Source organism: Penicillium verhagenii (genome assembly GCF_028828195.1).
Source record: "Penicillium verhagenii strain IBT 33310 chromosome Unknown utg000002l_segment0_segment0, whole genome shotgun sequence".
Lineage (NCBI taxonomy): Eukaryota > Fungi > Ascomycota > Eurotiomycetes > Eurotiales > Aspergillaceae > Penicillium > Penicillium verhagenii.
In genome coordinates this window covers 2,601,505-2,613,965 of record NW_026643166.1, presented here as the reverse complement: position 1 = coordinate 2,613,965, position 12,461 = coordinate 2,601,505, and the positions used below count along the sequence as shown (strand labels likewise).

The 12,461-nt window shown below is 49.0% G+C and overlaps 4 protein-coding genes across 4 annotated transcripts; all 4 read right to left on the bottom strand.

Annotated features, from left to right (window-relative positions):
* Nucleotides 1-627: 627 nt before the first annotated feature.
* On the bottom strand, nt 628-2,331 carry N7466_000943 (DUF1996 domain-containing protein; the record flags this gene model as incomplete). Its single annotated transcript, XM_057160341.1, has 3 exons — nt 628-1,870; nt 1,935-2,091; nt 2,157-2,331. 3 exons carry the CDS (start codon nt 2,329-2,331, stop codon nt 628-630), a joined length of 1,575 nt encoding a protein of 524 aa, XP_057026589.1.
* A 2,143-nt stretch (nt 2,332-4,474) lies between these two features.
* On the bottom strand, nt 4,475-6,620 carry N7466_000942 (uncharacterized protein; the record flags this gene model as incomplete). The annotated part of the gene is made up of 3 exons (XM_057160340.1): nt 4,475-5,852; nt 5,913-6,048; nt 6,137-6,620. The coding sequence occupies 3 exons, from the start codon at nt 6,618-6,620 to the stop codon at nt 4,475-4,477; spliced, it is 1,998 nt and encodes a 665-aa protein (XP_057026588.1).
* Nucleotides 6,621-7,022: 402 nt separating this feature from the next.
* Nucleotides 7,023-8,984, bottom strand: N7466_000941 (serine/threonine-protein phosphatase 2B catalytic subunit; the record flags this gene model as incomplete). Its single annotated transcript, XM_057160339.1, has 5 exons — nt 7,023-7,071; nt 7,138-8,069; nt 8,127-8,384; nt 8,458-8,789; nt 8,867-8,984. The coding sequence occupies 5 exons, from the start codon at nt 8,982-8,984 to the stop codon at nt 7,023-7,025; spliced, it is 1,689 nt and encodes a 562-aa protein (XP_057026587.1).
* A 2,811-nt stretch (nt 8,985-11,795) lies between these two features.
* N7466_000940 (uncharacterized protein) lies at nt 11,796-12,215 on the bottom strand (the record flags this gene model as incomplete). The annotated part of the gene is made up of 2 exons (XM_057160338.1): nt 11,796-11,983; nt 12,095-12,215. The coding sequence occupies 2 exons, from the start codon at nt 12,213-12,215 to the stop codon at nt 11,796-11,798; spliced, it is 309 nt and encodes a 102-aa protein (XP_057026586.1).
* Nucleotides 12,216-12,461: the final 246 nt, after the last annotated feature.

The following is a 12,461-nucleotide window of genomic DNA, read 5'->3' as shown; positions in this document are numbered from 1 at the left end:
CACAATGGGTTACACAGTGGAAGAATTCCGCGGGCCTAACTTCAAATTTATTCATCGGCGCTGAGACAGCAGCTGGGGTGGCCTGAGATACATGTAGTTGGACATTCAATAGATGTTATGAAAAGCCAATGATTGTTGATGCGGTGCTCCCAAAATTTAGATTACATCCTAGGCTCCCAAGTATCAGGTTGTTTCAAGACAAATTCACTGTCGTTCAACCCTCCAGAAGGTTATCTTGGAGCTGGTCCCTTTTATGCCTCATAGCTTCACTGATAATAGCCTGAGCTCAGGAACCTTGGAAGACATCATCATGTTGTAGGTCGGAGATTACAGACAAGCCTATTTACAAACTCACGCGATAAATTCGCGGGTTGTTTATTCAATGCTGACCAGGACATGTTTGAATTTAATAAATGGCAAGAATGATAATACTAAATCACTAATAAAGATCACAGCTTCCAATGTGAAATAAATCATCCAATATGAGCAGTAAAAAACCATGTACACGAATGGAAGTCCTGGCCAAAGATCCAATGAGCCTGCAGAATCTGCAGTAGAGTCACGTCGGTAGTCCAAATGGAAACCACGCCCAGCGTAGACTCAATATGCCAATGCTCCAGACATTTTCTAGTAAGTGTCCCTCTTGTGCAGATGACCGTAGTGATGGGCATGCCTGCGGGCATGCTTTAAGCCGTGGTCACTGTTTTCGGAAGCTTCTGGGATACTGTCTCTTGCAACGTATGAAACCACAGTGGATGTCGCAGTAGCGGTTGTAGTGGTTGACGAAACGACTCGCGCCGATGCCGTGCTTGTGGAATACGGGACTCCATCCTCATCGATCAAAACAATAATCTCTTGTCGCAGATAGACAATCTTCTCCGTATAAGAATCAATGTCGATCTCTGTAGTGGGTGTTGGTGTCGGAGTGGAGCTGGTGGAGGTAACAGTGTTCGCTGCCGCAGCTTTAACATTAGCCCCAAATGAGAAATCTAGGGACAGAGATGGAATGGCGAGCGACGGGACAATTCCAGAGTACTCGGCTGATTTTGTCGTATCAGAAACTGCTGCAGTGGAGCTGGTCGCTATCTTTGTCGCATCCTTGGAAGTTGTTGTATCATCAGAAGTATCTGTGTCGTCGGGAGATGCGTAGGCCGGCCCCCATGTGATAGGAACATTGCCAGGCAGGCCATCAGCGTGAAGGTGGGTATTCTCATCCTCAAGCTCAGCAGGCAAATCAAAGAAGCATTGGCGCTGGTCGGCCTCGCTCTGAAGATCGAAGATCTCACAGTCGCTCACGATACCGGTTTCACTTGTGCAAGTGTCAACGGCCTGCTGCAGGATATCGTCATCCCAGCCGTACATGAAGTCGCCGTGGTACCCGTATCCAGTGGGATCCCCGTTTGCCAGCGCAAAGTACCCGTCCATGTCCTTGAAATAATATGTGTTCCAGATTGTCTCGTAGAATAGTGAGACCAGCTGCGTCTCATACCCCTCGGGACACGTTCCCGTCATCACTAGGTCGGGATACGCAACGTGGGACTTGTGGTCGGAGGAGTCGACATCCTTGCCATTCCAGCACGAAGGGAACATAAGCTCCAGACGAAGGCCATCGATGCAATTCTCGTCGAGATAGGTTTTGTTGGGCATAAAGTGACGTGTAAGAGAACCTTCGGCGGCTTTGTCGTAGTTCAGACAATTGAAACCCAAAGCCTTTTGGCGCAATGCCTTTTGAGACACCTGGGCACCAGACCAGAAGGATTTGGGTGGGTCGGGGACTGGCCAGGTGAAGTTTCGTTGGAATGGGTCCCCTGCCAACATGCGGAAATCACTCGGGAAGGCTGTGATGTTCTCTCCATACAGAAGGTAGTAACTAGCAGGGGATCAGCCAACGTGTCACCCAAATACCAAGAGACGACGGATTGATGTAAACTCACCTCAGCATGCCACCAACCTCCGGAACCACCTGTGCAGATCCATTTGTATGCATAAAGTACAATGGAGGAGTCCAATAGGCCGACATATCCTGCAAGACACCACAGGAGGTGCAGTTGGATTCTCGCAGACTGTCCATATCCGAGCTCATGCCAAAGTCTACCATAGATGGTTAGCAAGATTGTGTGAAATGCGATTATGTTTCTTTTTCAAGGCCAACTCACTACCAGCACCATGCACAGAGTGAACATGCGACGAGATTTCTCCAGGGTTAACAATAGGGTCCAGCCGGGCAAGACCAGTTCGCCCACGGCAAGGGAGACGCCAGAATGCATTAGCAAAAGCTGGGAAGACAGCAAGGCAAGCCACGAGGGCAGTTTTAAGCTGAATGTCCTGCATATCTTGAAAAGAATGATTCGAGCGGCGTCAACGCGCTCGACGATTGAAAAAAGAGTGACGTCTTCAAGAAGAAGATAAGAAAAAATTATAAGGTCAACGAGTCGCCAGGAGCACCGATTCAATCGGTATGCTGTCGCGGGGTATCGAATTGCACGATAAGATGTGTTAGTCGTGTAGTAGGTGGTGAGAGTATTGCTGTCATCGCATAAGTTAGTATGGAAAAGTGAAAAGAAGAAAAAAATAGATTCCCTGGGCCCCACGCGCCGTTTTGAAGAGGCGATGCTGTCGAGGGGCATGTCGTAGAATGGGATTCCAGACGTCCAATCAAGCGTCATTGAAAGGATCTTATTCGAGAGCTTGGGATATCAAAGTGGAGGCTCCCTTCGGCAATGAGGGAATCCCTTGCTTGCGGGGCTGGCGCCCTTGCTAAGGGTAGATGCCAGGCATACGTGCAGAAGGATAGATGGGGAAAAGATCCGGTCGGCATGTAGCTTACCGTTTGGTGTTCAAACGCGTTCCCAGTGACGTAAATAAATAACACGGTCTTGATGATGCTTTAGATCTACCAACATACGTCGTATTAGTGCATGTACTATAGAAGATCATCATCCCCACGGCATATAGACTGACCTGACCAAAATTTTCTCTTGCAAAGAGATCTTTAGCTTCCCCTTTCCAGAGGAGTAAAAGAATATACTGAATAACCAAACGAAGGACGAAAAGCCGCAATGGCAAGGAGCGAAAAGGATATCCGGGGATATCAAGGGAAATCACCAGAACGAAGGACGAAAAAGGACAGGACAGGACAAAACAAAAGCTCCAAGGGAAAATAGGGCCAAGCCACAAGATAAAGAAAATGAATCTAGGGCCCAAACGGCCGCTAAGGAATAAGTCTACAGGGCAGAAAGGGCAAAGGGCAGCCGCATTTCATAGTCCTGAAATGATAAAAGACCCGACCAATCCCTTGACAGGGCCGGATATTAAGTGGCCCCTCAAACCCCTCCACAGGGCCTCAAACCAGTGGATTCCGAACGGGAAAACGCAGACGATTGGGTTCATGGCCGTAAAATAAATGATTTCAATTGAAAGTGGAAAATGAGAAGTCCACCACGCGGGACGAAGTGCGGATCTCACGCGGAAACGGGCAAATGAAGATTAGAGTAGCAAACTAGTAAAAGTGGGAGGGACCTAGGAGGACCATGCTGATTTGGTCACACCATCGAGATAACATTTGAACATTTTGATCTGGGGGTTCTATTCTCGTTTGCAGTTGGCTACGGTGCTGTTGTTCCTGGCCCTAATCTTGTTAGTCCGTCTCGGGTTGCCCCGCTGTGGGCTCGGATTGGATTATTCGGGCGCATGGTGAAACGATGCCCAGATTAAGGAACGTGCTTTTCACGATATACTGGGATTTGGGTGGAGAGATACGAGATTTGATTTGGATGTTGTAACTTCATGAATTGCCGTATATTCTGCTGATTCTCGCTTGCAATATCTGGAAATTGCCGATATATATTGTGGCACTGTGGAAGAATGTTGCATATATCCATGGATCAAGGCACCAGTTGACACCAAGCAGGTTGATTGGTCGGGTCGCCTCAAGTGCTATTCTGGAATGCCGTCCTGATATTCAAACGTGATACCTTGCTAGGTACGTACCAGTTGACTATGGCTCTGCACGATCAGACACTGACAACATTTGAACCTTTGACAAACAAAGCTGGGAAAGAACTAAAGGATCACGCAGCCATTGTTTGATATTCCCGACCTCGTCAGCCGGAGTCTAACTTTGGAATCACTGCGGGGAATCCTTCGAAGCTAAGATCTACTCTATGACCGATAAGGACTCCTCCGACGAGCTTGACTGAGACTGAAACATAGAGAGGGTGGAGCTGTAAAGCTTGTTCCCCATTATTCAAAGTCGCCGCAATTCCAAGTCTCTTTGAATGAAATTCAGCTCAATGTTGTTCAGTGCCACAAATCCCGCTCAGGTTGCATTCCAAAGTTCAAAGTTCAAAGTTCAAAGTTTGAATGTTGTTGGTTACATCCATAGTAGAGTAGTAGATTGTACATCTAGATAAACGTCTATTCAAATGTTGCAAAAGGCATGGTACATATACAGGATATCAAATCAGCGAGAGGATCAGGCCTTGATCTCAGCCAGTGCCTTCCGCGCTCGGTCAACGGCCTCCCGTGCACGGTGATCTGTCAGATCCTCAATATCTTTACCACCGTCGCGGACTATTCCCCGCATGAGATCTTCGGTTTCGCGGAGAGAGGCTCGGCCCTCTTCGCGGACCTCCTCTTCCCAGAATTCACGCGCAGCAACCCATTTTTTCTGCTGACGGCGTAGAGAGTAGATGAGACCGACGGCACCAAGGGTACATGATTCGTACACGGAAGCAGTGGGAATAGAGAGATAGGTAAGGGCGGAGAGGGCGGAGGTGAGAGTTGTGGTGGAGATGCTGAAGAGCACCAGGCTCTGCGCAAGGGCTTGAAGAGAGGGAACAGTAGTAGTGAGCAACTTGGTGCGCATGTCAGGGATATGAGTTGGCCACGGAGGCGGAATAGGAGTAGATTGTGCAGCCGGGGAGTCTGGGTTTGGCTCAGGAGAAGTGGCGGGCTCAGGGTCGTCTAGCAGGCCAGCCTGCTGGTACTGGCCCGAGGACCAGATCGCTTCTCGCTCTGCGCGGCGTAGGAACCGCTTCTCCAGGATCTCGGATGTAATCATGCCCACATCGTCGACGCGCCAGAAAAGTTTCCACCATGCCAGGCCGCGCCACCTGGGACTGGCGAAGCCAGCCTCGAGGGAGCTGCGCAACTCTGAGTGTGCTCGCTCGGCCCATCTTACGACCCCGCGCTCGAGCTCGAATCGGACATTCTCTTGAGGGACTCCGACTGCTTGACCTTCAAGGGCCTTGGCATCCCGAGCGAGAACACCCTCGTCCGCAGCATCCAGTATGGACTCGATTAACGGGACCAACGCAGGATTCAATGTGTCTTCCTTTACCACTTGGGAAGTAGATGCCAGCCAATCTATAGTAGGTTGTACACCACTTCCAGTCCAACCTCGCTCGTACTCGGTGGCATTTTGCACTGATTCCCGAATACGATCCAGCGCTTTTGATGCGCGCTCAATATCCACAAAAGAGAGCCGGCTATTACCGGACTTCTCGTTGTCCACAGACAGCTCGATGGCACCACGTACAGATTCCACCTCATTCTTTAGGTCTGACTGGCCCATAAGAGAGCTGAATGCCAGTAGTCCATCCACGCCACTTCCACAAACGATACTTCGGTGTACTGGGTACCGCACAATGTTATTCCGGCCCGGGTGTGGTGTTTCAATAGTGACGGTAGGCACGAGGAAAGTGTCGGCATCGAGGGTTGTCCGAGTCGAGTTTGACCCGGAGCCAATAGCACTGATAAGAATCTCCAAGTTACCCTTCTTCAAGATAGACGATCGAACTGCAATCGTAGGGAACAGGTCATTGGGGATAGACTCTGAAATCTCGCCGTATCTGTTGTTACAATCCATCAGCATGCATGCTCGTATCTCCATACACATAATTGTTTCTCACCGAATCAGCAATCCTTGTGAGGCGTCGGAGTCGTAAGTCTCGAGAATATCCTCCCAGTCTTCGCGGGGACCCAAAGGATCGGCAAGAAGTAATCGAACGAGTTTCCGAGCAGAATCCACATTGTCGAGACCAAGAACTAAAGTGACACAAGAAGGGATCAGCAATGTCGTCCTGAGGATCCAGAGCAATGGCAGTCAATAGCATATCAACCCGAGATAACTCACCAGCAATTCGAATCAAGGGTTCTTCTGATTCCAATCCCCGCAAGGCAAGCTGCAACCGGCTCACGCTGACCTGCTCAATGGTCGCATCCTTTATCCCGCTCAAAGCGTCATGTAGCTCCTTGAATCGTGATGGAACGGTGGATATGGCGGTGGAAGTTATGATGGAGCGAGTAAAAGAGGTGGCGACCGGAGAGGCAAGGCGATCGCTACGGCGCGCAGGCGCAATCTTGTCAATGCTACTGGTAGCACGCGTCGAGAGTGTTCGCCGCCATGTTGAACACGATTGGCAGTAGATGACACCGGCGCTGTCCAGGGGGCGCGCAATGCTCCTTTGGAGCGTGCTGCGCAGTCTGGCAGGCATTTCAGTGTGCTGTGTACAAGGGCTTGGAAGCGCGTATCCTCGGCGTAACCGGGTGGTGAACGAAGGACTTGGTTTGGAAGTGAGGGCGGGCAATCGGGGCTTGGCAATGGGATCCACAGGCATTCCACGGATCAAAAGCTACGACTTTACAACACTTACTCTGTATACTTTGTTAAATTTACTGCTTTATTTTCTTAAAGATGGGAAGTGAACTGTGATAAGATTAGGCCATCATTACATGATATTCTTTTTCTCGCCTTGAAACCCCCCTATGCCGGCATCCAGCCCGGCTATAGCAGACTCCCTTGAGGAGCAACGCCAATAGTGGATTGGAGCCATCCTGCTGACTTTTTATCTGTTTATTTCATTCACATGGTAATAGTCAAGCAATGGGTAGGATCAAGCAGATAGGTAGGGTATCGTGTGTCGATCATGTCGTGGCAGAAGAGCGTGTGCGCTGGAGGGCAGGAAGAGGAAATGCATAGATCGTGTCATAATATCAATTCAACCAAATCCGCGGCCATCCTAGGCCTCCCGAGACTGGCGCTGGCGATTGCGACCAGATCCAGCAGACCTGAAAACCAGAAAAAATAAAAATTAGATCTATCATCAATATCGTCACCAAGGTCAAAAAACTTACATGCTGATTCGCCGAGCGACAGTTGCCAGCCCTGCATCGTTGGCAGCGTCGTTTTCCGCGCGCTCCATGGCTGCACGGCGGTTTTCTTCTGAGGTCTTGATGACCTCCTCCTGGCTAGGAGGCAGATGCTCGTTCTGGATATCGACCTTACGGGCATCTTCGAAGTTGTGGATGGCCTGCTTGATACCCTCCGCACCTAACATGAGCGTACCGGCCGGAAGACGGCCGCCAGCCGCTGTCTTCAGTTCACTAACACTCTCAGACTGCTCTCGGAGCACCTGGAAAACACGAGACAGACGACCAATCGCAAGAATCTTGTTCTTGATAGCTCGTCGCTTGAATTCGCTGGATTCGGTATCGACAGGCAAAGGAGGTGAGACGGGGCCTTCGGGGACTTCTTCGTGAATCGTCTCGGAGACTGGAGTTTCTTCCTCTTCCTCTTCCAATTCCTCCTTCGAGCAGGTGTTAAGAATAGCGATCAGCATATCGGTAATCTTCTCACCAACGAACGGCAGGGACCAGGTGAAAACGTCCATAAAGTTCGGCAACCAGTAAGGGTGCGGGGTGCAGTTGAACTGGCGAATATTCATGACGTTGTTCTCATACTTGAGCACAGCTGCCTTGTTGTTATAAACATCGAGGTAGTTTGGAGCACTGAAAATAGTCATCACACTAGGGAATCCGGTTGTCCGCGTCTTTCTGTACATGCGGTATCCGGCGTCCTGAGCCTCATGGGCTCGAATAATGGAAAGCAGGTTGTTCTTCTCCAAGAATGCGCATGCAGCAGGATAGGAGAAGAAATAAGAGCAACCACGAACGCTGTTATGGATAAAGAAATCACCTGTCTTTTCTTGGCCAAATTCTTCCAGAGGATCAGCCCAAAGGATATCACACATCAGACCATGAGTAGGGGGCTCGCGGAAACGATCAATCTATTATGAATTAGTTGTCGGAACTCAAGGTGGTATGGGGCCAAAAAAAGAACGTACGGCCTTGATATCCTCGAGGGTGTGAAGCTCCGGGCTGAGACCACCGTGAATACAGAGGAACTGCTTGTTCATGACCGCCGCCAGCGGCAGAGAACAGAACGACTCGATACATGCCTCGTAGAGACGCTCGCTATACTTGTGCTTACACTCCAACTTGAAGGTGAAGTAATCCGTCAGGTGGCGACATTCGTGGTTTCCGCGCAACAACCAGAGCGAATCTGGATACCAGATCTTCAACGCCCAGAGATACAAAACACACTGTTATGACCGGTTAGCATCGCGCAACAAAACACACTCCCTCTCGTGCAAATAGAAATTGAAGAAAACTCACCTCAACGCTGAAGTAACCACGGTCGACATAATCACCCAAAAACAAGTATCTTGTCTCCGACGGGTCACCGCCAACTTCAAAAAGCTTCATCAAATCGTAGTATTGTCCGTGGACGTCACCGCAGACAGTGATCGGAGCATCCATTTCCAACAAGTTCGGTTCCTGGCGCAAAACCTCTGTACCAGCGTGGATAATCCATAGCGCTTGCTCCTCGGTCAAACGGCCTTCACGGTACAGGTGCTGCTTCAGGTAGGCAAGGTTAGGCTTGGATGGATCATCGGGGGACCAAAACATGTCATCGGGAGGAGTGCTCAGGGCCGGCGCTTGGACCTCTGTTTCCTCATGCCAGATGTTAGTGATCAGATTGTGGACGAAGGCGACCGAGAAAAAGCGCTGTTTGTCAACATACCCTTGACCACTCGTTCCAGTGTGGACACTTGAGAGCCATCCTCCATCTGGTGCAGAGAAAAGTCGATTTCGGGAACCGGGGCCTTCTCCCTCACGGCTCGCGCAATATTCCGATCCATTTTGACTCTGATTGGGGGGAGTTTGTGGGAAATCGGGAAATCAGAGTAAGGGGCGGGAGAGGGGGGAGGGGATACCGCGCGGAGATGGTAGTGGCGGGGTGTGGGATTCGAGGCGGGTGTCGGGATGAAAGTCCCACAGAGGGCGAGAAAGATAGGATATGAAGGATCTCCCGTATATGACCCAGGCAAGGAATTTATTTATTTTCAAATAAAAACCAGTCGTGGGGGGGAGAATAAAGGGTCGCGTGTGGATTGAAGGAAGTTGCAGTTGGGAAAAAGAGAAACAAATTGGATAAGCGGGCTGGGCCTCTCTCTAGCTCTCTCTTCCTCTTCTCTCTCTCTCTTCAGCTTGACCCGCCCATATGAGGAATGTCAAATATACTTGAAAATGAAGAAAAATAAATTTACCACTGAGGTCCAGTGATCAACTGCTCCGCGCTTGTCACACATTCAGATTATATACAATAAACAATCAGCCTCACCATAGTTTACAAGTTCCGATTGACACCTCAGGCAGCGAACGTACCCTGAAATCCCCGACTCGACATTGCTTAACCTTGGATCTTCCTGCCCCGGATTCTGTTGGCAAGCTTTGAATAACAGAAAAGTCCGATTGGAAAACCTTGAAAGTGTTCAAGTCTGGCATCTCCCCACCCTGAAAAAAATAAAAATAAAAAATAAATCTGACCGCAACATTTGCACAAAGCATTACATCAATCTTCCTGCCCAATGTGCAATGGGCAAACATGCAATAATGCAGCTCACATGCGGCATGACTTTTGTTTGGAACTAATCCCGATCGGTCTTAGGGTCAGATTCCATGATCTGCGGGCAATCCAAGCATTCGCATTTGAGAACATGGATAGGGACAAAAATACTCTTGTGGGGCTCAAGTTGACCGCCAATCTCACTAGGTACTGAATATCACAATTTGTTGGGAAATACGGAAATCAAAGCTGGTGAAAAAAAAAAAAACTTCATGGCGTTGCAAGTTCAGACGTCTGGACATTTTTCTCTCTACGAGGACTCGTCAAAGATTCCAATATGTTCAAGCACATTCTGGAGGTTGAGTTGACAGGAGAGCACATTCAAACCGCCTGAGCATTGGAACCTTGGGAACTCGCTTATACTCGCGATGGCCAAGACCTGACTGGAGCGTCTTTTATTGATGGGTGGGACAAGCCAATGAGCCCATGTTCGCCCGAGGACACAGCTACTGTGGCATGGTACCTTGGAATCCTAGACAGCGTTGGTCTTGACTCTTGGTGCTAGATCTAGATCTCTCTGCCAATGACCCCTAATATGCAGGTACAGATATCATATGTACGGGGCGTACGTAACCAATCCTGGAATCTAGCCGACCTCCGACGTTCAGGGTTACAATGACACCACCGTGGTCGAATCAAGTCTCGAGGGTTGCATCTCCTCAGTGAGACACAGATGCCCAGACTGCACATCCGAGAGCGAAGAATGCTGATCGAAGAAGTATATTCCTAGACGCCAAAAGAACCTCGGCCCAGAAGGCTTGACAGACATCTGGAGACCCTCGTGGACCTATATACTGACTTGTCCAAGCTTGCTGCTGTGGGGTAGGTAAATTTCAATCCACGAGGCTTTCCTGCTTAATTTAATTCACAACGAGATGCTTCCCTCTCCCCAGATTTACGTCATTCTCATCTCTTTGTGGTCCATTTTGTTCATGAGGACCCAAGCATTCGTCAAACCATGCATCTACCAAGCCGATAAATGTGGCTTTACATTGATGTCAGTCTATGGTATGGCATTCGAGTACCTAAAGAGCTATCAACATTTCAGAGACTAAGTCTGGTTCTACTTTAGGCTATAGCTTGACCGAACTTACTCTCGCTGTCAATCAAACAACCTCTATCCCACCTCTGACTGCAGATCAGATCCCCGAGGTCATCTTCCATTGCGAGGATATCTACGGAAACATAACCGGGAATTCTTTCTGCGTAAATTCCTGTCTGCCTGCTCTGAGTTTGACTTGGGATGATGAGTGCCAATTAGCACCGGGACAACTTTGCCCCCCTGTAACAGGCACAGTCACGGTCACTGTTCCTCCTTCCAATCCTGCTCCATCGTGCTTTAAGCAATGTCAAACATGGTGCTTTGGAGCGACGTTCTCGGGGCTGAACACAGCTTCTCATTCCATTCCTACATCAGCGTGGATTTGAGAATGGCCAGAAGGAGAGGATTGTCATGGTTTATTAACTAAAGGCTGTATCAGAAGAAGCGTTGTGACTTTAAAAATGATTTGTCCAGATCTTCAATATTATTTCGAGGTCCGTATTTTAGGTATTAAAGCGTAACAATCTCCTTACTTCCCAGGAGAGAACCTGTACACAATTGAGTCAATAACCAGCACTGTTGGAGGTATTTGAAGACAGTCAGAGAGCCATCGGACTTTACCGTTGAGCTGGACTACCTAGGTGCAAGGATACTCTCTTTACATTTATCTTATATTTTCAGACAAAAAATAATAGCAAGTAGGTGTGCATGAATACTGCTAGCAATGAATGAATTCCTCGGGCCGCAGAAAAACCACGGCTTACACTTATATCTGCTAGAAACATCTGAAGCGCTAAGAGGGGGTGCCTGCTTAATCCATCGATCGGTAATCAAGGTCCACTGAACCGACTGAATAAATAATCAAAATCGTGCCATATCTGCTTCCCAGGCAATCAATCGCCTAACAAAGGGTTTTCCAAGTCTTATAGAAAAAGCCACCTGACAGGCGGCTCATCTTCAAAGTGCCAATTCGGAGCCTTGTATGTGGTAGAATAAAATATCCTACAGGATGCATTGGTCGTTGCGGACGCCGGGCTTGACATCACAGCCAGCGAAGCAGTAGGAGTTTCCGGTGATTGTTCCGAGGATGTCTGTGCAGTGGAACAGGGTCTGGGAGAGCTGAGCAACTGAGAGTGTGGGGATGGAGGTGGTGTCGTTGACGGCCGAGATGAGCTGAGCTTCGGTGTAGCCTATTATGAGAAGTTTGGAGTTAGTATGTCAAATGGTTGTGGCGCAGCATTTGAGTCGATCGATCTTGAGATTTCCATTTTAACTGATGGCCAGGGGTGTTCTTGTCTTACTGTAAGGGGCAGTGAGCAGCACCGAGCCGCACTTCAAGGACAGGTATTCGCAGTTGCTAGCCTGCTGAGCCTGGACTGCAGCAAGGAAGAGGCCGACAGAGAGGACGATTTTGCCGAACATTTCGATATTGGGTATCACGAAGGTGATGACTGAAGATCTAAACTCTTGTCTTTATTAAAGGGAAGCTTGGTCATTGTGTCCAGGTTGGAGGATAGACACGTATTTATATTTGCATTGAGGCGAATTTGAAGCCTAGAAAATCTTTTCCAGTGTCTTCTGATGTGTAGTTATTTGGTTCGTGGACAGCTGGAGGTCACCCGTGCCCAGTGGGGATCTCGGGGTTGGATGGCAATGTCGATGCTTTCT